General features: G+C 45.8%; 1 protein-coding gene across 1 annotated transcript in view; it reads right to left on the minus strand.

The window, feature by feature from the left end:
- Positions 1-26,711, minus strand: part of MYO5C (myosin VC) — a 119,461-nt gene that overhangs the window by 69,089 nt on the left and 23,661 nt on the right. The window contains exons 9-14 of the mRNA XM_053595124.1: positions 17,827-17,933; positions 14,401-14,666; positions 9,553-9,634; positions 5,895-6,035; positions 3,841-3,966; positions 1,238-1,321 (exon numbers count right to left, since the gene is read on the minus strand). Coding sequence (XP_053451099.1) covers positions 1,238-1,321; positions 3,841-3,966; positions 5,895-6,035; positions 9,553-9,634; positions 14,401-14,666; positions 17,827-17,933 — 806 coding nt within the window. The remainder of the gene's footprint in view (positions 1-1,237; positions 1,322-3,840; positions 3,967-5,894; positions 6,036-9,552; positions 9,635-14,400; positions 14,667-17,826; positions 17,934-26,711) is intronic.

Here is a 26,711-nt window from a genome sequence, read left to right on the forward strand (position 1 = left end):
CCTAATTTTTATAGACCAGACACGTGTCACATGTACATTATCAGTACAGCAGGCCTTGTTCCTTATGTCGATCAGTTTGTTACAGTCTCTTCGGTGGTCAAATTACAGAGGTTCTACTGTATAATAACAAAATCATCACAAAAATGAAGGCTTATGCCTGAAATATATATTTTTTTTTTTTATTGTTGGGGATTCATTGAGGGTACAATAAGCCAGGTTACACTGATTGCAATTGTTAGGTAAAGTCCCTCATGCCTGAAATATTTTAAGCAATCAATTAACCTGGTTCTTTGTACCCTCAATGAATCCTCAACGATAAAAAATAAATAAAAATAAATAAATAAGCCCAATTTTCAAATTAAAAAAATTTAATAAAATTTTTTTTAAACAAAGTGGAGAAGAAAAAGCTGTAAGTCATTCTTTTGTAACAGTATTCACCATATAGAACTGTGGCTTCAAGACTTTACATATCAGGGCGGCACCTGTGGCTCAGTCGGTAAGGCGCCGGCCCCATATACGGAGGGTGGTGGGTTCAAATCCGGCCCCAGCTGAACTGCAACCAAAAAATAGCTGGGCGTTGTGGCGGGTGCCTGTAGTCCCAGCTGCTCAGGAGGCTGAGACAAGAGAATCGCTTAAGCCCAGGAGTTGGAGGTTGCTGTGAGCTGTGTGAGGCCACGGCACTCTACCGAGGGCCATAAAGTGAGACTCTGTCTCTACAAAAAAAAAAAAGACTTTACATATCCAAAGCAGCTCACTTTCCCCTGCGTCCCTCACTAGCTTAGCTTTTCCTCAAGAGCTCACTGCCACCTAACACTGCTTGCTTATACATTAAAGGAAGCCAGTCTGTCTAGAATGTGAGCTCCACCAGGGAAGAAACCTGCCAGGCGTGTTCACTGCTGTATCCCCAACATGCGTCCAGGGCATGGTAGGTGCTGTGTGAAGATGCATGAATGAATGAGCAAAAAGTGAACCGTGACTCTTCAGTGGTTGCATGAGTTGCCCTAGCACATCTTACTTCTGATTTAAAATACGGTGCTTTCAGATGCTAGAAACTTATTCTAGTCCCAACTCTGAACTAGTTATTTGTTATGTCTATGAGCTGTAACTGAACACCGCCTGGAGAGCAGACACACACACAAACACACTCTCTCATTTTTCCTAGTCTTTCCTGGCACCCACCCAGACCCAGGTCAGTTACATAAGGAATAACATAATCACCCCGCAGGACTTGACACACCTTGCTTGCTCTTAGGATTTCAACCAGAATATCATAGACAGTGTCTCTGTTCTTCTCAAGGAAACCTTCACATTTGTACTCTACCTACACAGAGAAAGGGATTCATTATTTCAAAAGAGACCAAAGCAGACAGCATCTAAGCACAAGTTTCATTTGTTTTGTAAGAGAGATTAATAGAGGTTATAAAGGCAATGATACAAAAAGAGGTTTGGCTACTGTTTATCACAGCAACCCTGTTACACCTAAGCTTGAAAAGCTGGGACGAGTCCCCTGCTGCTCGACAGCAGGTTCTCCCGCTCCCTGCTGCCTGCCCTACACCCACCTGTCCGTTCCCTGTAGTGTGTGCAGCTCACAGGGCCCCCTTTGCCTTTGAGGCCACCAGGAGGAAGAAAAACTCAATGGTGTCCATTGGGTTCAAACAAATGGTTCCCTACCACCAGCATTAATATGGTAGAAAAGAAAGAAAAAACTGAGCAGCTCATCACCAAGCGTTTGAGGGCCAGGAAGCCCTCAGGGTCAGGTGCAGAGTGGTGAAGTTCGTACTGCTTGAATTCGGCTCTGGAAACACTCTCCAGGCTGCCCCTTCGGACTAGCAAGGGGACTGCCCCTTCTTGACTCCCTCACACAACAACACATCCAGGGTGGCTGCTTAAACATCCCAAAGCCCCATAATTTATGCCTCTGGGTAATCAGTTTTAACATGTGATATCTACAGAGGGTACCAAAAAAAATGTATGCACATTTTAAGCAAGAGAAAAATTGTATTCAATTCATAAAACTCAAGTCACATTTGACTTCTGCAATCATAAGTGGTGTTCAACGTGACTGTATTCATCTTTTGTCATGGGTATCTGTTGAGCCTTGCAGTTCTTCTCCTTTCTTAAAATGTGCATATATTTTTTGGTACCCTCTGTATTTTTCATAAATTAAATAATATATTGAAAATTAATTTTTAAAAACTGACAATGAGGAAACAGACTTTTGGAGGTGCCAGAATCTGAAGACAGAGAGGGTCGCCCAGTCATGACCTCCGCTTTGTCCCCTGGGTGAGGAAGTGTCTTTGCTGGTAGGTTGAGAACCAGGGACACTGTAAAGGTTTCCCTGTGAGTGAAGAACATGGGTTGTTGCACAAATTCTTTCAGAATGGTGGTGGGAGCCCCTAGTCTATATGGGCAGATGTAGCAGACATAGAGCTTTCCTGGTTTGGGGACAGGAACCTGTCTGTCACAGGAAGCCAGCGGCCTCTCTTGGGGGCTCTGGAACCAAGGGAAGATGTGTGGAGTTGCTGTTGTGCTTCCAGAACAATTTTATTCCCTTGGCTAATAAGATTGAGAATCTCATCTAGTGCTATGCTGTGTGTGGTTTCTTCCCACCAACCCACAGTCCACCCAAAATGCTGTGCAGCCATTTTAAGGGGGGACTTCTTGGCAATGGCAGGTGAAAGACTCCAAGGTACAGAAACCACATGCTATGAAGAGAGTCTCTAGGAAGCCCATATGCGCTTTTCATGGAGTATGGTCTTTTTTGTTTGTTTTTATTAACTTTTCCCCGTGGAAACAGATTCTGAAATTATAAAAGACAAAAACTAGAAAATATAATTTGACATATGGTTGTTCATTTCACAGGCATTGGGTGGCGCCTGTGGCTCAGTGAGTAGGGCGCCGGCCCCATATACCGGAGGTGGCAGGTTCAAACCTGGCCCTGGTCAAAAACTGCAAAAAAAAAAAAATTCCATCATTTCACAGGCATTTTTTCAGGAAGCTATCTCTAAAACTCCACGTACTAAAATCCTATCTTGTTTAACAGAACTCTGCTAGCACACAAAGGTAATTACAGCTTTCCAGGTGGCTATCCCTCCCTCTCCCCCTCAGTCTCTCGGGAGTGACCAGCTCTGACATGTTGCATCAACCTTGGCAACAAAGGCAGAGCACAAGCCAGGCCCATGACCAGTAGGCACCAGGCCAGGCCACCAGGGAAACACCCTTCCAGGAAATGGGAGGAGGCTGGAGCTCCCTTAAGGGAGAAGAACAAATGAGTTGTCTATTTCAGGCAAGTGGGTATGGTGATGTTTGTTTTCCTTCTATTTTTTAAGCTTTCTATAATGTGCTTTTTAAAAACTATTTTTCTTTTTATAAAAGTAACATTTGTTCAGCAAAAAAATAAATAGGTTATACAAAAAAGAAAATAAATATCACGTAGAAAACCCATCGTCTAAAGTTAACCTGAGTTGCCACTGTAATAAATATATTCCAGCTTAATTAAAAAAACCTCAGAAAAAAAGATATAGTTTTCATCACAGGAAATAGTGATGCTGACTATCACAACTTCATACAGAAAATAAATTGGTAAGAGGCTAATGAACCCATAGTAAATTAAAAATCAGAAATGAGGTCTAACAACACATTTATCTTCAAAGTAGTACTACTGAAACTTGTATTTTTGTCATAAAAACAAATTAAGAATGGTTAAACACACATACACAGACATATCCTTCATCAAAGCTACATGCGAAGTATGACTTGAATCCCACCAGAAAAATCCCCGGCCTGCCTACTTCTTCTGGAAACTTCTCCAGTTCTGAGGCAGACAGCACTTCACAGTACCTTATCAGCAAAGTGCTGGATGATAAAGGACGTATTTGACATTCTAGGTTTTTCAAACAAGGCATTCTTGTTGACAAAATTATTATACAGCTTTTGAAGCCAGTTTTCATCAGTTCCATGTGGTAGCTGGAAAATAAAAATCAACTAAGTAGCAAGTAAAAAAACTATAGAGTTTAACAGAGGCAACAAAAAGCACTGGTTCTAAGAGGCCGAGCTGATGGGCACCTCAGACTGAACGGCTCTAGATTCAAGGCCCTCTTCCTCCCTAAGCGACTCTAGACATTAATGTGCCCTTGATCTTAATCTTCAGGGTAATTTAAAAAATTAATTGACAACTAATTCTATGTATTTTGGGGGTATTTGGGATGACATTTCCAGGGATGTCAATCATTGTCCTTTTAGAACAAAACATTGTAAATGAAAGGGAAATGTCTATAGAGTGACTTAAGAATGAAGGATTTTATTTCTGCAAAGTGGGTGGCATTTTATTTCTTCCCAAAGAGGTCTTAAAGTTCAGGAAAAAATAGCATGGGTTCCATCACATAAACATGACTTCTATTTGCAGTTGAGTGGAAAAAGACTGGCACCTGAGGGCAGTCCACTCTAGCCACCACTCTCAGGAATTCAGGATTTCTTTTGTTTTAATGCCTAATTAACTCCCTCCTCAAAGGGAAAAACTTGTTCTTGATACTGGTGATTCTGAATCCATCAATTAAATTAGTCCAAATTCAGTGACTCCAATACACCGTGGTGTCTACATGACTCCTGGTCACCTAGGAGATGCCTGTGTAGAGTGAAGACAAGTCTTTGCCAGGGCAGTGTTTGCCAACCATGTTACGAGACACTTGAACCTGTAAACTTCCATGGCACACTTACATTATGTTGATCAAAAAGAATAATAATTAAAAAAAAAAGAATATATTTACTGTGTTTTAAACTTCTTTAGAAAATAATTAATGAACTTTAAAAAATTTGGTGGCACACCAGTTGAAACTCACAATCCTAGAGGCTACCTTGGCTGCTCCACCTTCCCACAGCAGATCATCCCAGAAGGCCCTGCCTGGAGCCTGCCCCTTAATCCTATGTTACTGGTGGGGCTAAAGCATGAGTGGTACCAGAAGGGATAATCTGGGAAAAGAACTATGGACTTCTTGAGCCTTCTAGGGAGAAAATGCAAGTAAGTCCTTATCATTATCATCACTATATTTTATATAAATAAATCTTTGAGGAAGAAACAAATTCCATGTTTGAGCATCAAGATATATCCTTTAAACCCAAAACATTAATACACTCTCCTGGAGATAATTTGTTCTGTGACGGATACTGCTAAGCTGCAGAAACTACTACTAAGGAAATGCCTACAAGACTTCTTCTCCTGAATCATATGATGTTGATTTTTCAGCTACACCTCCTGATGACTCACAGGAATCAGGATATAAAAGAACACTTGATTCTTGTTAGTTATTAACAACTGGAGTGGAGTCACTTGCTATTTCCAAGCCTTTTTTTTTTTTTTTTTTTGAGACAGTCTCAGTATGCTGCCCTCAGTAGAGTGCCGTAGCATCACAGCTCACAGCAACCTCAAACTTTTGGGCTTAAGTGATTCTCTTGCCTCAGCCTTCCAAAAAGCTGGGACTACAAGAGCCCGCCACAACACCCGGCTATTTTTTTGTTGCAGTTGTCATTGTTTAGCTGGCTGCGGACCAGGTTTGAACCCGCCAGCTTCAGTATATTTGGCTGGTGTCCTGGCCGCTGAGCTACAGGCGCTGCCACCAAGCTCATTTCTATATACACGTTGGGACAGCCTCAAAGGCCACCTTGCTGGGTGTCATCTACAAGGGTGCTACCCAGAGTGGTGCATACACGCTGTTGGTGGGAGGTTTCCCTGCCCCCCTGGAGCTCCTGCTAGGGACTACTGTCCAGCGTTAATATCCAGTCAATTGGGTAATGTATTAGAATTTCACAAACACATTTCAAAAAAAAAGGTCACTTTGCAAAATGCTCATCTGTTTACTACTCAGAAGTTGAAAAAAACAATTATTCTTTAAAGTTACCAAGCATTCTTCATCCAGTAACTCCAAAATGCCCATTTTTGCTTCAATCAGGTCAATAACTGGTTGATTATCATAAAAATCTATCAGAGTCCAGGGGATATCTTCTTTCATATATTCTTCTTGTTCAAGTTTAAAGACATGCTAGAGATCCAGGTTAATACAGAAAGTAAAATAATATTAAATTGTGCTTCCAAAGACCAGGACATAAGCATTTAGAAAATAAAGGTAAATAGTTGATTTGTAACGTTCATGTTTAAACAAGAGCCTGAAGTATAGGCACCCGCCCCCCACCCCCCCACCCCCCATGATCAGTGCCTCTGAATTCCTGCTGAGAATCTAGCAGCTGCCTCCCACCTGGTCTGAGTGGGTCCCCACCTCCTGGCATGTAAGGCTTGGGCCAGCCTGCGCCACTACCAGCCCCTCCCTGCTTGTGGCTATCCAAGGGCAGATCCAGCCTCTGTGGCCTTGTGCAGCCTGGCTGGGTGATCCTGGAGGATGCTGGCTGTGGGCCCAGCAGGAAACGCCCACCATTCGAAGATCTTTGTTCACTTTGTTCACCTACTCACTGCCACACATGTTGGGGCAGTAAGGCTAATGAGGAGGCTTCCTGGAGGATGAAGTTTGGCTGGCAGGTGGTAGGTGGGAATCCTGGTGGGAAGAGTGAGAACAGAACAGAGGCTCCCGGGGAGGTTGAGAGGCGCCCCCCAGGTGGACTGGAAAGTCCGATAGTCGGGGGAGGCCATGTGCCAGCAATGCTAGAAGCAGATCACCCAAGAGAATTCAGGGCCGGTGGCCTTTTCCTGGGGGCAGTGAGGACCGACTGAGGGGTGAGTGGTGTGTCTGTGTAGGGGGTCACAATGAGATCTGGAGTGTGGCTCTGAAGAGGGCAAGACTGCAGGCAGAACCTGTCCCAGGTTCCCTGTGGCTGAGACTTGGAGAGGAGGCAGAGGGAAGGGGTTAGGATGAATGTTAGGCCCAGGACACGGGGTCCTGGCACTGGCTAACCACAAAAGGAGCATAGGGTTAGGAAAGCCAAGCAGGAAAGGTGGCATGCTCACTTCCCAACCTGCCCCCGCCAGCTCCCGCAGCTGAGGCAGAGCCAGCAGCAGCCAGGCTGAATGCCTTCCCTCCCTCAGGCATTCTGGGCTGACATTTCCAGAGGTGCCCCTCCCCGGAGGACCTGCACATTGGGATGACTCAGAAAAAGCAGAGGAAGAAGAGCGAGAGAGGAAAGAAAAAGAGAAGAAAGAATCGCAGCCTCTGATGTGTGGTTTTTGGCAAGGGTGTCTGGCACGGTGTTCTGGGGTTGAGGTGGGCATGTCATCAGGGAGTAGCAGGGGGACCAGGAGGGGACAGGGTCTACAGAGAGTCCGACTTCCAGAGAGTTATGCCATATGTGCACTGGGAATAAACTTCAACCGAGGTTACAAAGGTTCAACTTCCCAGAAATCCTTGCAGATGCTAAAGACATAGAAATCAGCAATGGGATGAAATTTGATGCCCATACGTGAATTAATTCCGAAACAAGGAAAAGTAAAGAAACATACGTGTTAGGCCTTCTCCTCATAAGGTCAGGCAGATATCATTGACTCATTTTTTAAACTGAAACGTAATAGCTGGAAATACTTTGAGGTCCATGTGATATTTTGATACATGCATACAATGTAAAATGTATAATGATGACTCATTTTTGAAGGGAGCAAACTGAGGCTTGGAGAGCCCAAGGTCCTAGAGGAGGAGGTGGTAGTTCTGATACTCAAACCCAATTCACTCTGAGCCAGAGCCCACGCTCGCCATGACGCTGTGCTATCTTTATCTCAGGAGTCGTGTGGGAGAACTAAATCCCCAAATGCTGAACACTAACCAATGTATAACCTTTCCTGGAAGTAATTTTTAGGATTTTAAGGTGATTTCTGTTATGAACAGAAATAAAAACTCTATGAAAATGTAGCCAAAGTTTAGAATGGAAGCTAAAGGGAAAATGTGAGTTAGGAAACAATTTCAGGTTTCATGGGCTTTTCAGAAACACAGCCAACATTAAAGGAAGCCATCTTAACAAATGCGAGTCTTATGTCCAATCAACTTTTAATTTCGTTGATTTCTGGTTAGGAGCAAGGCGCTATTAGGGATTCCAAAGTGAGTTCAATAAAGTCCTTGCCATTTAAGGAACTTATGGAAGAAGTTGAAATTACCCTTAGTGCTGGGCATGGTGGTTCATGTCTGTTATCCTAGCACGTTGGAAAGCCAAGGTGGGAGGATCACTTCAGGCCAGGAGTTTGAGACCAGGCTGGGCAACACAGCAAGATCCCATCTCTACAAAATTAGCTGTGGTATGGTGGTTTGCCCCTGTAATCCCAATAACTTAGAAGGCTGAGGCAGAGAGATCACTTGAGCCCAGGAGTTGAAGATGCAGTGAGCTATGATGATGCCACTATACACCAGCTTGGGTGACAGAGCAAGAGTCTGTCTCAAAATAATTAAATAAATAAATAAAATTATATTTAATGCACATAGTAATATCAAAACACCAAAAGAGCTATAAGTAACACTTAGTCTTATTCATATTTCAATTTTGTTTTTGAGACAGTCTCATTTTGCCATGAGCATGCCATGACGTCACAGCTCACGGCAACCTCAGTCTCTTGGGCTCAAGTGATCTTCTTGCCTCAGCCTCCAAGTAGCTGGGACTACAGGCACCTGCTACAATGCTCAGCTATTTTTTTAGAGACAGGGGTCTCATTCTTGCTCACACTAGTCTCAAACTCCTGAGCTCAGGCGATCCATCCATCTTGGTCTTCCAGAGTGCTAGGATTACAGGCGTGAACCACCATGCCCGGCCTTCATTTTCTAATTTAGGTGTCTTATTAATCTTTCTATCTCAGCACTCAACTTAGTATCTGGCACATATAAATAGGCCTCAATAAAGTTCTTTGAATAAAAGAATCTTCCCAGAAGGAAAGAAATTAGAATCCATCTCTTGTCTGTTTTCATGGAAGGACATATTTGACTTACTGGTAGTTAGGAAGTTACCAGATACGTCTTCTTCTAAATTAAGTCTGGAGAAATGCACGCCCTTAGCCCTTCAGACTGTGCTGTTCAGTACTGCGTGTGCTGAGGTAGGCCCTGGGCTGAGACACACGAAGAACACAAGCCCTGGCCTCTCTGAGTGACCAAGTGTACAGATGATGATAATTTCATGTGACGGGCCTGTGACAGGAAGTGCACAGGAGGAAGTGGGGCGGGGGAAGGTGCATCAGGGAAGGCTCTTGGGTCAGCTGGCTCTCCAAGACAAGCAGGAGTTTACTAGGTTTTTCCCCATGAAGGGTGGGGGAAAAAAACAGAGCAGGTGGGCTGAGGCCAAGAGGGCAGAAAGTACAAAGACTCAGAGGCTCAAAAGGAAGGAAAATTTTGTCTGGCTGCACAGAAGGTCTAAGAATGGCAGGAAAACTCTCAACTTGGCAGGTGGCTCAAAAAAACAAGAAATAGAACAAGAGGGTGTGATTTCATAATGTGGCCACAAGGTGGTGCAGTAACCCAGCCTGCAGCTCCTTAAAAATTTGAACCATCAAGAGCAAAGGAGGCTGAAAGGTGCTTCTTTCCATGTTCATGTAGACACAGACCTGAGAACTAGTTCCAAGAAGGCAGAAAAGTCACCTACCAGGTTAAACTGTTGTTGCAGTTTTTCATTAGCATAATTGATGCAAAATTGTTCAAAGCTGTTCACGTCAAAGGTTTCAAAACTGAAATACAGTTTAAAAGTTAAAATATAACTTGAAGTAGAACATACGTGCTCATTTATAGATTTTTTTTGACAACTTCAAAGCTTAAATGTTTGCTGTGTTTTCTGCAAGTTTTAAATAAACCTCAAAGCTTCTGGTTTTAATGAGATCCTGTCAGTTTATAAATAATCCTTTTCCTGGTTGTTCCCTGGAAGGAATCTCATGTGAACACAACACTTGCCCCAAGCCAGGCATTGGCACAGGAAGTCCCCATATGGGGTGTCATTTAACCCACATAACAACACTAACACTAGCATTGTCCTCCTCACTTTACAGAACAGGAATAAGACTCTGAGAGATTAGGAAACTTGCCCAGGGTCACACAGATTTGCGTGTGCTTAGCTGTGAGCCTGCCTGACCGTAATGCCCATGCTGTCAAGGAGAAAGCAACGAGGTTTCCTATTCTGCAATCCCTACCTGTTGAGGGGAAGAAAGACAGTTTTGCCTCCCACGGGGGTGCTTTCCCAGTTGCTGGGGAAAAGGGCAAGGTCATCTAATACCCCATAGCCAAGCATACCCAGTGGATGCACTACAGACAGAGCCTGTCTCCATCCTCAGACATTCAATAGCTATTTCTGTAGTTGCCCTGCAAGTTGCAAGCCCAAGAGCTCAGAGGAGCCCGGCAGGTGACAGACATGGAAGCAGGCTGGATATGACACAACCGGGAACCACAGGGGCCTGTGGCATCTAGGAGTGCTCTAAGGGGCTGCCACTCAGCCCCTGCCAGCAATGGCTATAAGTGAATGCAGGCCAGAGTCTTAGACTATCTGATTCTCAAGAAAAGCCAGAGAACTGCACTTTCATGTGAACTGTCCCGTCCGTAAATCATGGTGCAGGCCAAGAGGTGTGACACTTACCACTGGGCCAGATGAGCATTCTGCTGGAAGGTGTGCAGGGTGTGTTCAGGCGTCAGCATTTGTGTGTGTCCCCTCCCTTAACCATGACACCACCCTTCATGGAGGAATATTATGACCTCACTGTCACACATGAGGGTCAGAGAAGCAGGTGACCACGGTGAGGACTAGCAGCCAGCAAGAGGTGCCAGAAGTGCAATTCTGGGGAGCGCTTAGCGCCTCCGGAGCCTTTGTTTTTAATCGCTCTAGTTCTGCCAGCTCCTACCATGGGTCCCAATTTGGCTCAGTCTAGAATTTTCTTGGACACAGTAAGGGCCTAGATTATCCTCCAGACAGCTCCAGAGCGACTTACAGCAGGGGCAGAACCCACACGGCTCTGTGTACATGTGTACAGCCTCAGTGGCCCAGAGGCCAGTCCCCACATGGAGGACAGGCCAGGCCGGCACTGGGTCAGAATCAAAAGGGACTCAATGCGCTCTGCAGCCCATAGCTGGGGCCAAGGGCAGAACTCTCTAGAACAAGGTGAACTGTTAAATATCAATGATTACTCTGGTGCACTCAGAACTGAAGTTTAAAACTTGTGGAAAGACCTAAATCTGTGACTTAAAATGCTGGAGACACATTGGTTTTCAAGGTGCCTTCATAGGTTCTTTCGTTTGATCTTAAAAATAGGCTGGGTACAGAGGCTCACACCTATAATCCTAGCAATTTGGGAGGCTGAGGTGAGAGGATTGCTGGAGCCCTGGGAGTTTGAGATCAGCCCAGGCAACATAGCAAGACCCTGTCTCTTCAAAACATAATAAAATTAGCTGGATATGGTGGCACACCTGTAGTCCCAGCTACTTGGGAAGCTGAGTCAGGAGGATGAGGGAGCCCAGCATTTTGAGGTGAGCCTAATGTGCTACTGCACTCTAGCCAGAGTGACAGGGAGCCTCTGTCTCAACAAACACACACACACCTGCAAGAGGGGACCTATCATATAGACACAGGAACTGGGGTTTGGAGAGGTTCTGTGACTTTCTCTGGGTCATACAACTGGTATGCTACAAAGCTCACTTCCAGGGGTATGAGCCCCAGACCCAGGCTTTACCACTCTGGGTCCAAAGAACACAAATACATGCCAGACCAGGGAGTCACAAGCCTTCATGCTGCTCTGAGCCTAAACCTCCAAGCTCGCTGCTGTTTTACTCCCCTTCAACAATGCTGACTTTCCCTTTCAGACTTCCTGATTTCCAGGTCAAACTGAGCTCCTCAGAGGCTGCAGGGTATGCCGGGCGAGGGCTCAGCTAGAGGGAAGCAGGCTGGAGAAAGTGGAAAGGGCATGCCCCAGGCTCTAGATGCCCTTCTTCTCAAAGGAGGGCTTACTTTCGGGAGAGGTACCATACGTTCATGGGTGGCAGCAAGCATGCTATTTTTAGAATTTCAAAAGTTAAAATGGAAAATTTATTCTAACAAGTCCTTGTGAAATTATGAATACTTTTGTCTCAGGTTTTTGACTCAGTCAAATAATTCCAGTGGGCCTGCGTCCCACCTGCTGTACCTTGCACGCAGCTGGCCTTCAGCACAACCATGCCTTGCTCCCTTCCTAGGAATGAACCCAACCCCTAGTAACTTCCTGTCCCCGCCTCACTAAAATCAAAGTCCAGAGAGGGCAAGGACCACCTGTCTATTCTGTTCAGCAGAAGCTGGCACATAAACAACTGTTGGATAAAAGTATGATATAATATTTTCTTAAAATAAAGTGGGGTTTTTTGTTTTTTGACAGTTTCACTCTTTCGCCCTAGATAGAGTATAGTGGTGTCATCATTGGTCACTGCAACCTCAAACTCCTGGGTTAAGTGATCCTCCTGCCTCGCTTCCAAGCAGCTGGGATTACAGGTGCCCACCACCACACCCGGCTTGTTTTCTACTATGGTAGTTACGGGGCCTTGCTCTTGATCAGGCTGGTCTCGAACTCCTGAACTCAAGCAATCCACCCACCGACGCCTCCCAGAGCGCTAGGATTATGGGTGGAGCCACCACACCTGGCATCGGGCTACTATTTTTAAAGACATTTTTTAAAACACAGGAAGGAAAAGAGAATAATACAACAATTATGTATTTCTACCACAATGAAAGAGACTATTTTAAAATTAGAACTATTGTTTTTTAAAACCCAAATTTTTACTGGCAGCTCAAATATTTTCTTGGAAGGCGATAAGGTACGTAATTGACTAAACTATCCCAGTCACATGTTATTATTTTATAACTGTTGGCATATACTGTCAATCGGGAGCCACATGTATTAACCTAGAATCTAACAAAGTAACCCCCCGGAGGCACTGTCTCCCATTGGACAGCTCTGGGAACAGCAGCCTCTCTGCCTGGGCAGGAGTCCAACAGCAGGCTGCGGCCCCTCCCTCTCCCATCCCCCAGGAGCCAACAGCAGGGGCCTGAAGGCCCAAGGCTTGGCTCTCAGCTGCTTCTCACGGGAGATTTCCCAATCCAGGTGCAATACTCTGGGATACCTTTCTTGAGACTATCTTCCCTCCTCCCACTGACAAACCAGGTTGTGCAGCGGGGAGAGGGTAAAGGGTTGTGCAGCGAGGCAGCTGCCAACCAACAAGGCCCGAGGGGTAATAGTCCTCTGGAGGCCCCCTCCCCATGCCAGCTCTCAATCTGGCCGTTGCATAAGCCTCTTCAGCATGAGCTGAATCTGAGATTTAGAAAAGCAGGATGAGGCAGAGAAAAATAAAACAAAACTCTATGTGGGAGGAATTATTAGAACTCTCAGAGAAGGGCTGGGCAAACCCCAAGGATGGAAAAGGATTTGGGTGAGAAGTGTGGTTGATAGGGGGCCCGGATTTAAATCCATTTCTGGCCTCAAGGCTTAGGCAAGGTACAGGTCTGGTGTGACTGTCGTCCCCTATAGAACGGAAAGGGACCTCAGAGCTGTGCACCTTAGGGGACTTGGAGGGGAACAGAAACGATGAGAGCCTCACATCAGGCCAGATGTCTCCCACCAGTGCAGCAATTATGACCAAGGTATTGGATTTTTCTAAGCCCTGGCTGTTACATCTCTGAAGTGGGGATGATTATAAGGTTGTCTAAGGATTAAGTGAGAAAGCACATGGGAACGGATCGGCATCAGAGCCGGCATACAGTGAGCGCCTGCTGCAGACCCTTAGTAATCCAGTGTTTATGTAGCACACCCCAAATCAAAGGCACAGTGGCCCAGGGGTATTGGGTCCCATCTGGGGTGCCACTTATCAGGTCTGGGAACTGGCCAAGTCTCCAGCCCCCAGCTTATTTAGCCATGTTCCAGACGTGGACCACTAGGCTACCTTGCTCGGGAACAATTGCTCTTAAGGGCCTGAGGGCTATTTGCTTTAGTAGAAGGGAGAGAGAGAGAAAGACGGTATTTGAGGGAGTAAAGCAGTCTTAGTAAGAAAACATCTTGGCGGTGTTTGGCAGAGAGAGACGCCGTCAGGCGTTCTGCAGGCTGGAGAAGTGACAGAGTCAGAGTGAGCGGATCCATGATAGAATGCATGCTCCCGACGGCCTTCTCCTCCAGCCTCTTACAGACACACTCCCGTGGCTCTTCACACCACAGGGGTAGAGACTGCCAATCACTGATGCTCTCTTCTCGCGAGCTCTCATGTTTGTTAGCAGAGCTGAATCCCTCCCCGCACCCTTTTCACCAAGGCGTCTCTTAGGATGCTATCTGGGCTGCTACAAAGGGGACTGTACTTAACATGCACACATGCAGAAACAGAGAATATCATCTTCCCAATTACGTGAGACGCAAAAGAAGAACCAGAGCAAAATGATCAAGAATAACGAGGTATTTGGCATTTAAATGAGGAAAGATGGGCTCACTAAAGAGAATCTTACCCATAAATGTCCAAAACACCAATAAAAGTGTGCTGCTTGCCTGAAAACTGCAACGCTTGGTTAATTCTCTCCACGATGAAGTCGAACAGATGGGCATAGATCTTTTTGGCCAGTGCATCCCTGGCGTTCACAGCCTGGGGCCTGGTCATGGGCTTCACCACTGTCTCAGAGCTTGTGATGATTTTGCGATTGCATAGCCACTGAGCGACTTTGCTACTCTCCAGGCCCAGAAGCTCACAGAATACCTTCAGGTGACTGTCATTCTCCTTTAAAACAAGCACAAGCTATGTCAGGGTCACCCAGCCACCCAAAGCAGCATCACCTCCCTGGCTGAGGCCCAGGCCTGTGTGAGTGAGGGGTAGCTGGCAGGAGGGTGCCAGGCCCCAGAGAGGGAGACGGGCCTGGGAGCGGAGCAGGAGCGGCTGCAGTGGCGTGGATCCTGTCCTGGGCCCTAGTGATGGCAGACAGCCCTGGGCTGTGTCCCACACACAGATTTTTCATTCTGGCTAAAGAATGTCAGTGGTTATCAAGGCCACAGAAGCCATCCCCTCAACCGCCCCCCTCCTGTGCATGTGCGAAGAGCCCTTTCCCCTCCTTTGCATCATGCCCAGACACCCACCAGAGGCGCACCCACCCCACCTCACCTCGTGTGCACAGGGTTTTGCCCGGGTGCTTTGGCCCAGGAGGACCTAGGTATCAGAGTCAGAGTACGGTGGGGTGCCCTTGACTGTGCTAGCTTCTCAGCTGACACACGGGCACAGTGGAGGACTTTTCCTAGATGTGCAAGGTGAAACTTGCTTCTCCCCCAAACCCAGGCATGAGAGTTGCCCTATCAGTCAGTGGATGAGGAGAGGAAGGTGATCCCACGTGTCTCACCCAGTGTGGACAAAGAGCTCTTGTCACTTGGCAAGGAGGTGTGATTCCATGTGACCAAGCATCATCAGTCCTCTCAAGCAGAACCTCCAAGACCTCTCACCTGCAAGCACCACTTCAGCCGCGGCATTTAAACCCCTCCGAGTGTGGTGGAGGAAGCACTCTGGACCCTCTCCCCCTCTGCCCACACCCCTCCTGACCAGCACCAATAACACAGCTTGCTTTTGATGCCCCTGACCTCCTCCATGGGGAGGAGATTGGCAGGGCCATTGGTTTCCTTCCTTCTAAGAAAGAACCAAACCTTGCTTGATTTAAAAAAAAAAAAAAAATCAGCCATAGGTATTGCAATAGAAGAAAATGCAGAGGGGCAGAAGTTTTTCAAAAAGTAAGATGGCTTCATCCAAATGTAACATGTCCACCCTTGCAAGTTCCTGACATCAACGGATGGTGTGTGCATCCCAAAGTCAGGACCGATAATCACAGGACTGGTCATCTTCTACAAAGGAGTTTCAGTCCATCGGTTTTAATTCCTCCTCTAAAATACCACCCACACAACAAACTCCATGGTGCAGAGCACAGCGTGCCCGCGTCTGTGGGACGGGAATCACATGTCAGTCCTTGGGAGTTTGAGAGGAAAAAGGGCAGGAGATAAAAGAACAAGGACACAGAGGGGGACCTACCACTTGAGGTGCTCTACATCCTTACCCAGCCGGTCATCACCTCCACCACTTCCCAGTCCCTGGGCATTGACCGACTCTGGGAGGCCCAGACACTGGAGAGATGGGAGGGGCTCTGAGAGAGAGAGAGCTGGAGGAGAGGGGGGAGGATTTCTTCACAGTTGCGGGGCAACAGGACCAAAGCACAGAGGCAAAGGGCCCATGCTCCGCTCTGCTCTGCTCTGCTCTCGCTCCCTAAGCCGCAGGTACCAGAGAGCCAAGAAACCACCAGCTGCACCAAATTATCAACTGTTCTCATCAGCTATTTGGAAGACATGAAAATAGACATTGTTACAGACTGAATGTTTGTGTCCCTTTAACATTTACATGTTGAAGCTGTAACCTCCAATGCAACGACATTTGGAGATGGGGCCTTTGGGAGGTAAGTGGTGCTAGGTGAGGTCATAAGGGTGGAGTCCCCATGGTGGGATTAGCTTCCTTGTAAGAAGAGACACTGGAGACTTTGCTCTTTCTCTACCGTATGAGGACAGCCAGAAGACGGCTGTCTGAAAGCCAGGCAGAGAGTCCTCACCAAAACTCCATCATGCTGGCACCCTGACCTTGAAGCCTCCAGAACTGTGAGAAAACAAACGCTTGCTGTTTAAGCCAACCAGTCGATAGTATTTTGTTACAGTAGCCTGAATTGACTAAGACAGACATGTTCATAAAAAGCTCTAAAATGTGGAGATTTTACATTTCATAGAAATATATTTGTGTGTTTTCTTCTTTTTTACATGGACTTTGTCGAAACTAATTAAACACCTATCCCCCATCATGAGTCACTACTCATACTATTTGTCACATAAACTTATCTCTGTCCAGGGTAGATAAAGAAAGAACCCTATCACAAACCGTCCATGGGGCTATGTTCCTGGACAGGAAGCCAGCACCAGCGAAGTTCGATTGAGTAGGCAGAGGACGATGCAGGGCGCCCCTTCTGCTTGAGGCTGTCCACTGCCCTGAATGCCTTACACAGTCGGTACCTCCCTGGTCTCATCCGCCACCCTCCCTTTTACTCAATCCTTTCTGGATACAATGACTTCCTTGCTGCTCCTCATACAAAATCTCCTGCTTAAGCGTCTTTGCATTTGTTCCTTCTACTTCATACGTTCCCTGCACAAAAACATCATTGGCTTCCTCATCTACTTCAGGCCTCTGCCTCTGCCACTTACCAGAAAGGCTTCCCTGACTTGCCTCCACCAAACGCACAGCCCCTGTGCACCCCACTCTGCTTTATTTCCCTTTGTGACAGCAGGGTCACCAGCTGCTGGAGCCTGTTTATTGCATCTCCTCCTTTCCCCTCCCTGATATCATAAGCTCCACAAAGGGTTTCTTGATTTATTTTGTTCCCAGCTGTTCCCCAGAGCCTATAACAGCCCCTAGCACCAAGTTGGTGCTCCAAAAATATGTGTTGAATACAAGAAAAACACACAAAGAATTCCCCCTCTTCCCACCGTTGTAAGGGAAGGAAGTGTTACTTTTCCCAGGCAAGCCCTAGAAACCTTGGCTTCCTCATTCCCATTAAATTAGTCTTTGTAGGAATGGTCCCACCGTTTACCCTCCTTCCATTAACACAATAATTAAGTAAATGAGGTGAAGGCTATATTAACTAGTTTGATGTAAGCATTTCTAATTGAATATAAAATCAGCACATTATACCCCATAAAGGCATCAATGTATACATTATCTATGTTTTTATGACTTAAAAAAAAAAATCAGTCTTTCTAGGAGCCCGGCTGTGTCTGGTGCTCAAATGCAAAGGCAGGTGGGTCACCCCGGAGCTGATTCTGCCACTGGCCCTCAAACCCAGGAAAGGTGAAACAGATGAGTGTCTTACGCTAATGGAGGACTTCTCTGTGCCCACCGCTGTGATCTGCACGTTGCCCAGATGTAGGATAGCTGCCAGGACCTTAAAAACATCCATCTGAAAATCCTCCTTGAAACCTGGAAACAAACGTTTTCCCAAATGAGGAATACTGCATTTCTCTCTAACTAGGAAGAAAGGCTCCTGGATCCCTTCAAGGCATGCAAGTCCCATCAGTGCCAAGAACTGGGACAGGGAACGTGAAGGGGATCCCGAGAGAATCTGGTGCCCTCTCCTTTTTAGTTCAGCTTGTGCAGACGCTGCAGCCCACCAGGTTTCCCCTTTGCATGGCTGCTAGGAAGTTCAACAGAAAAGGGAATATCCAAGTAACCTTTCACAGCTGGTATTGGGAGGAATCAGCTCTCATTCATTCTGCTCTTTCTTCGTTTTGAATGTTCTCCTTTTCTTTTTGCTTGTAAACTCCCTGAATTCTCTGCTCTCTGCCCTGGGAGACCAACCAGTCCAGACCAAGGCAACAGACCAAGGCAACAGGCTCTCACACCCTCTGGCCTCTGTCTGTGTTTGATTGAGAAGACCTGGTAGGAAGTTAGAGAGGAGCAGAGAGGGGCTCTGAGCATGTGCCTTGCTGTCTCTTTCCCCCGCAAAGCTGCCTGTGTGGCTGACTGACAGGCCACTGCTCCTGGTCTGGTGCTGACTTTATCCACCGCTCCTTTTGGGCTCCACCCCTGTGCCCAAATGGGAAAGAGCCGTGAAGGGTTCTGCTGCTGTCCCCAGGGCCCCCTGCTCTTGGGGCTTCCCTAGGCCCCACCCACATCTTTATAGCTGGTCCCTTCATAAATAATCCTTCCCTCTTTTATCCTATTATGAGTCTACCTGTCTCCCGTTGGGCTCTTGACTGGTGTGGATGGAATATAAGTTACAACTACAAACCATCATGAGGGGTTAACATATTTCCTGGAGCCAAAATGAACTAAACTAGCTGCTGGGAAGGACATTTCCTCTGACCCCCACATCTCACAGTGGAGAGCCAACCAGCTGTGAGCCGTGCTGTGCCAGGTCAGGGTCCCGCCAGCATATGTGAGCGACGCTGCAGCAGGTCAAGGAGCTGAGCGATGTGCCCAGGCAGATGGGGCATCTACGTCAATGTCCATGCTCGCTGCACAGGGGGAGGGGCGGCCAGAGATGCCCCCGTTCCCTCCAAGCACAAAAGCAGCAGGCCCTCAGTGCCAGGAAGAGCAGCTGCTGCTTCTCAGTTGTGGAAACCTGTGATGTTTCATTAGCAGGTAGAACGTGTTCCTAAGTAATTTCAAGGTCAGGCACGGTGGGTCACGCCTATAATCACTGTGCTTTGGGAGGTCACATTGGAGGACTGCTTGAGTCCATGAGTTTGAGGCCAGCCTGAGCAATAGAATGAGACCCCCTTCTCTACAAAAATTTAAAAATTAGTGGGTATGGTAGCACACGCCTGTAGTTGCACCTACTTGGGAAGCTGAGGCAGGAGGATTACTTGAGCCCAGGGGTTCAAGGCTACATCACTGCTCTCCAGCCTGGGCAACAGAGAGAGACCCTGTCTCAGAAAACAAAAAACCCACAAGTGTTTTCTTCTGAGGCTTTGCAGGTCATACGGTCTATGTCACAACTATTCAACTCCACCATTGTGGCGGGAAAACAGCTACAGGGGAAGGACAAGGATGCCTGTGTCCCAATAGACCTTTACTTATAAAGGCAGGCCAGTCTGCTGACCCCTGGGCTAGGATGTGTTTTAGTGATTGCTTTAAACATGGACTGATCTCCCACACCATGTAGCATGTCACAGTTCATAACCACTTTTAGAGATTCCCTCCTAATCCTACAACATCCCTAACAGCTACTGTGGGGCCACTCTCCAAGCTGGTCTGGACGTGGCACCTTCCCAGTGTGTGCCTGTGTAGTTTCCTCACTGAGAGTCATGTTCTGAGCCAGTCCTGTGACTTGTTTTCCCCTTCTCAATAGAACAGGATGGTAGGGGTGCCGCATTAACTTTTGAGACTAGTTCATGAAAAGCCTTGCGGAGTCTGCCTGAGCCTCTTACAAATGGCTCTGGAAAAACATAAGGAGTCCATCTGTCTAAGTCCCAATGCTGTGAGGAAGACCAGTGACAAGGTCACCTGGAGGGGAAAAGGCCCCCAGTAAGTGAGAGAAGGAGCTTTCAGAGGTTCCAGTCCCTGCCACCATCGTGTGAGAGGTACCTGGGCAAGCCCAGTCAGCCCACACTCATGTAATATAATAAGAAACTGTCTACACTGGCCACAGTGGCTCATGCCTGTAATCCTAGTACTCTGGGAAGCTGAGGCAGGTGGATTGTCTGAGCTCAGAAGTTCGAGACCAGTCTGAGCAAGAGTGAGACCTTGTCTCTAAAAAATAGCTGGGTGTTGTTGGGTGTTGTGGTGGGCACCTGTAGTCTCAGGTACTTGGGAGGCAGAGGCAAGAGAATCACTTTGAGTCCAAGGGTTTGAGGTTGCTGTGAGTTATGATGGCACAGTACTCTACAGAGGGTGACAAAGTGAGACTTTGTCTCAAAAAAAAAACCAAACAAACTTGTCTGGTAATAAGATTGTGGGGAACAAATGGGAGGTCTAATTTGAGTTCTTCATACTTCTTTCCAAAGAAGCTGTGTTAATTTGCAGTTCCACCAACACTAAAAGTGTTCCCTTTTCTCCAGAAGAAAAAAAAAACATCATTTTATCACAAGGACATATGCACTAGATAGTTTATCCAACTCAATATACAATCGCCAAGATGTGGAAACAATTTAAATGCCCACCAACTTAGGGATGGATTAATAAACTGTGGTATATGTATACCATGGAATACTACTCAGCCATAAAAAAGATGGAGACTTTACATCTTTTGTATCAACCTGGATGGAGTTGAAACACATTTTTCTTAGTAAAGTATCACAAGAATGGAAAAGCGAGTGTCAATGTACTCAATACCAACAGGAAGCCAGTAGATGATCTAATACAGGCCCACTTAAGAGAAAAACTCAAGTAGGGGGTAGGGAGGAGGGCGGGGGAGGGAGCAGGATCGGTGTGTTCCCACTTAATGGGCACAGTGGAAAGGTATACGGCATACCTTTAGGATATGGGACACAACTACAAGAGGGACTCTACCTAACAAACGCAAACACTATAACCTAGTTGTCCGTACCCTCACATTAACCGAAATAAAAAAAAAGAAACTGTCATCTTAAGCCACAAAAAGATGGAGAACATCCAACATATAATTGAAACTACTAAATGTTTTCATTATTACTGCACTGTACAGATGGGGAAACAGATGCCTAGAGACAATAATTGACATGTGTAAGGCCACAGACCAATCTTGTGACACACGAAAAAACTGGAGCCAAATACATGACAACAAACAATTAGGTACTAAATTATGAGGTCTAACTTATGAGGTCTAACAGCTGCTGCACAGGCAGTCAGAGGAGAGAGAGGCCTTTGGCTAGCACCTATAAATAATGAGCTTCTTGGAAAATAAACAGGTGCAGTCTTGGAATTCTGCCAGCCAATCCCAGCAGCTTGCTGAGTACCCTCCCCTGACGAGGACAGGTGAGACCGCTCCAGCCTCTTTCCACCTGCCCAAATTACACTGTGGCCCAGTTGGCAGCCGTCACCATTACCAGCCACGGGAGGCAGTGGCTTGCTGTGCTTTCCCCCTCCCCTCCCCTGCCCTCGAGACGTCTGGGCATGAGCACTGCCCGGCTGGGGCAAGGCAGGTTAAATGCTCAGGGCCAGCTCTGCACCTGCAGACCCTGAGAGGGAGTGCTTCTCTAGCTTCATCCTAGTCTCAGCCCTGCTGGTACAGAAATCTGTGAAAATAATCTATAATAATTAAGTATTCGTGAAGAAAATGCTTAATGATTTCAAGGTACTCATTTTTCCTTAAATATTATTCTAATTTTCTAATATTCTCATGAATGTAGATTATAGAAATAAATGTCTATAGCTAGTTCTTTCAATAAAGAATTATATTTTCATATAATAGAATTAGTGGGAAATGTACCCTTTATTTGCCCATTAAATACATCACTTGACGCTTGGATCCTTATTTGCTCCTTCCTCCCTCCTTTCTTCCTACTATAATATGGTGCTCATGTATAGAGATAATTTGTGTGATGAACACTGGAAATTTGCTGCAAACTGATCTCTAATAATTAGGGAAATTTCATAGAAGAGATGTCTTTACTCAAAGGATGGTTAAGGCTTGCGGAATAGGGAATGAAGAGAGACAGAACAGCAGTCTCCACCCTTTTTGGTACCAGGGACTGATTTCATGGAAGACGATTTGTCCATAGATGGGGGTGGAAGAATATGAGTCTACAGCAACTGATTTATTTTGGTCTCTGTGGAGTCAAACCCCTCTGCTAATGATAATCCATATTTGCGGCCACTCCTCAGTGTTACCATCACAGCCTCAGTTCTACGTCAGGTCATCAGGCATTAGATTCTCATAAGGAGCACACAGCCTACGTCCCTCACATGCACAGTTTACAGTAGGTTTCTCCTCTGAGAATCTAACGCAGCCACTGATCTGACAGGAGGTAGAGCTCAGGCAGTGATGCATGTGATGGGGAGCAGCTGCAAATACAGATGAAGCTTTGCTCCCTCGCTGCTGCTCACCTCCGGCTGTGTGGCCTGGCTTCTAACAGGCCATGGACCAGTGCTGATCTATGACCCTGGGACTGGGGACCACAGAGATAGAAGGACGGCAGTAACACTTACGAAGCACCTGCCATGTGCTTGGCCTGGTGCCGGGGGCTTCTACATACATTTCCTTACCAGTGGTCATGAAAGGCAAAGGGCATCGTCCTTCTGCATTCTGCAGGAAACTGACCCTTGGAGAGGGCAACCTCTTCAGAGTCATGCCAACTAGGATTTGAATTCAAGTTTTTTTTGATTCCAAAGTCCACTCTACTTCTCCTCTATCATTGTGCCTCAGGGAAGAGAGCATCTCAGAGTGAGAACCCAGAGGACAATGGGGGAGGGGGACGGAGAGGGCACATGGACCAAGGTCCACTTGGAGCCCAGCCAGAACTAGACCACCTGTACCCTGCTTGAACACCATGCTCCCTCTCAGTGGAGTACGTTATACAAAGACTGAAATCAGGGGGCTTCATCCCAGCTGAGGAGTGAAGAGCTGCTGAGCTCACTACAGCTCAGGGGTTTTAGAACTTCAGTTATAAAAATGCAGGCTCCCCATGGTGGTTCACGCCTATGCTTCTAGCACTCTGGGAGGCCAAGGCGGGTAGATAGCTTGAGCTCAGGAGTTCAAGACCAGCCCAAGCTAGAGCGAGACCCCACCTCTACTAAAAATAGAAAAATTAGCCAGGTGTGGTGGCAAGTGCCTGTAGTCCCAGCTATTCAGGAGACTGAGGCGGGAGGATTGACTGAGCCCAAGAGTTTGAGGTTACTGTGAACTCTGAAGACAATACTCTACCTGGGGGCAACCGAGTGAGACTCTATCTCAAAAAAAAAGAAAAACAAAGAAATAGGCAGAATATTCCTTGATCATTGTGCAAACTGTGATATGATCCTGACCAGCTGCTAGAACTCATCCCCACTCAGTTTACGGGAGCCACTGGCAGAGCATTTCTTTTTATAAGGTAGTTAATCTGCAGTACAGTAAAGTTCAAGGTCAGGTCATGCTCACTGGCTGCCACACGGTTAAGACATGAGCTGTATAAACTGCAGTGGCGAACTGGGATGGATCTAGAAATTAGCCGCTGAAGGCGGCCCCGGATATAAGGCAGGCCATGTGATTTTGAAACGTGTTGTAGTTTAAGAGAGTGAGGGCATGTACCATCTGATAACTCTTGAAAAAAAAAAAAGAGAGAAATCCATCTTTTCCCAGGTCTCCTCCACTGAAAACAAAAATCTACTTATATAAACTGTTGCCTTACCATCAGAGTCAGATTCATAAACTGCAGAACAAGAGCTTGGGAGAATCTAAGATAGACCTTTTTTTTTTTTTTTTTTAATGGAAAAGTAACACCAGCGGTGCATCTTACAAGGGTATATGTGAAACTTGGTAAACGGTCTGTGAAGCTAGTGAACGATGCCCCATGATCATATCAATGTACACAGCTATGATTTAATAAAAAATAAAATAAAATAAAGTAAAAAAGAAAAGTAAATTTATTTCACGTTAAAGTGAGGGCACAAACAACCTTGTCAAAATATTTGGTTTTGTTAGGTAGACTCCCTGTGTGATTATGTCCCACACTCAGAAGGTGTGCCAAACACCCCCACATCGTGTCCATTCAGTGAGAGCACCCCAACCCTCACCCTCCCCCCAAATTGAATTGAATTGAGTTTTTCTCCTATGGGGGCATGCGTTAGATTGTCTGCTGGCTTCATGCTAGTATTGAGTACATTGGATAATTGCTTTTCCATTCTTGTGATACTTTACTAAGAAGAATGTGTTTCAACTCCATCCAGGATATTAGAAAAGATATGAAGTCACCATCTTGCTTTATGGCTGAATAATATTCTGTGGTATGCATATACCATAATTTAAACTTTCTTTTTTTTTTTTTTTTGTTGCAGTTTGGCTGGGGCTGGGTTTGAACCTGCCACCCTCGGCATATGGGGCCGGCGCCCTACTCACTGAGCCACAGGCGCCACCCATATACCATAATTTATTAATCCATTCCTGAGCTGATGGGCAGTTAGGTTGTTTCCACATTTTGGCGATTATAAATTGAGCTGCGATAAACAATCTAGTGCAAATGTCCTTATGATAAAATGATTTTTTTTCTCTAGGTAGATGCCCAGTAGTGGGATTGCGGGAATGGACCCTTTCTTTCATTTCTTTAAAAAAAATGTGTATTTTTCCATCCAACAGCAGTGTGTAGAGAGAATATTATCCAGATGCTGTTATTTTCTTTCCCTATGTATACATCTTGAGGCAGAAGAGTCTATATGCAGCTATATGGTGGCCTAGCTATGTAAGGGGAAAAATCTGGGCTATTAAGGGCGAAAAGTGGGATTTATGTAAATTTTGAAAGGAAAATATGTCAAGAGCATGGTTTCTAAACTTACTTGGGCTTCATTTTAAAACTTTTTTTTTTTTTTAACCCAGTTATTCACCTGATTTGCTAGCTTCAGCTTCAGAGAACAGATCCAAGTCCACGCCCAGCACTGAAGGCCCAGCATCAGCCTGGACCATGCTGGCCAGTGCACCATTTTCTTGTAGAACATGAACCACAGCACCAGAGGCCATCCTTGCTTGTCAGTCTCAACCCAAGAATGTCACCATTCCTAGTTATTTGTCACTACATAATTGGTATTGATCAGAAATGTTTTCTGAAATGGGCAGAACCTCTTGGTTGTCTTTTTTCTGTCACTTAAGCACAGTAATATTAATAAAGTAATAGTTGGGGGGGAAAAAGAACAAAATCATAACTATAATTATTTTAAGGAAATGTTAATCAGCATTAGAAAATAACATCAGAAAATGTTAAAAAGCATTTATCTTATGATTATTATTATTGAGATAGAGTTTCACTATGTCACCCTCAGTAGAGTGCTGTGGTGTCACAGCTCACAGCAACTGCAAACGCTTGGGCTTAAATGATTCTCTTGCCTTAGCCTCCCAAGTAGCTGGGGCTACAGGCGCCCGCCACAATGCCCAGCTATTTTGTTGTTGTTGTTGCAGTTGTTATTGTAGGTTAGCAGGCCTGGGCTGAGTTCAAACCCGCCAGCCTCGGTGTATGTGGCCAGTACCCTACCCACTGAACTATGGGTGTTGCCCTATTTATCTTATTATTATAAAATGTTTAAATTACCCTTCTTGAAACATTTAAACAAAAATTTTTAAATTGTTTTACAGATGGGGTCTCACTATGTTGCCAAGGCTGGCCTCAAATTCCTGGGCTCACGTGACCTTCCTACCTCAACCCCTCTCCTTACCTCAATATCTGGGACTACAGGCTCCTGCCACTGTGCCTAGCAAAGCTTTTTAGAGGGAAACAGAATCTAGTGGTAATTTTGCTTAGGAAACTATCTTGTTTTCATTCACCATTATCCAGTAGTCTGCCTCTTACTTATTACTTTGATATATTTATCCTCAAATTCTTTGCCTTTAACATCCAAATATTGTCAACCAGGCCACAACAATAAAAACAAATAGCAGCTGGGTATTTATGTAAGTTGTAGAAATAGCCTATTGCCTCACACTGTTCAGAAGCTTTGACCAGCAGTCACATGTGGACATCTAGATAATACAAAATGAGAAGTGAATGGCTACTTTTATCAACGCCATCTGGTTGACAGCCTTTCCAAACATGAGCTGGCTATAGGAAGATTCAGGTGGAGAAAGACTGGGAACAACTGGCTCTTCTGTGAGAGAGAGACATGGCTCCACCCATGTCAGTGTCCAAGCAGTAGAAGATTTGGAAAATGCAAAATCCAGTGCTGCTTCACATTAATCACCTTCTCTTGGGTCAATCATTTAGCCCCTCTGTGCCTCAGTTTCCCTATGGTAAGACGGGAGGCATACCAGCTCCAACTTCATAGGGTGGTTGCAGGGTTTGAATAAGTTAATACAGATAATAAAGCGCATAGGATGGTGCCCAGGGCACTGTAAGCTCCAGGTAAGCATTTGCTATTATGTTATCAAGATACCCAGGAAGGCCAAGAAGGGTTGACACCACAATTCTGAACTGAAATGAACCTTGGCTTCTCCAGGCTTCTTTGTAGTTAGCCCAGGAGAGCTTTAAGGATCCACACGGCTTACAGCCCACACCTCTCACAGCAAGCCCAAGGGGAAAACATGCTCATTTCTAGCTTTGTAAGAGAAAAGCAGTCTTGGCTACTTAATCTCCAAATATGTTCTGATGGCTCGCCCTA

This window comes from Nycticebus coucang, chromosome 6, assembly GCF_027406575.1.
Source record: "Nycticebus coucang isolate mNycCou1 chromosome 6, mNycCou1.pri, whole genome shotgun sequence".
NCBI classification, from domain to species: domain Eukaryota; kingdom Metazoa; phylum Chordata; class Mammalia; order Primates; family Lorisidae; genus Nycticebus; species Nycticebus coucang.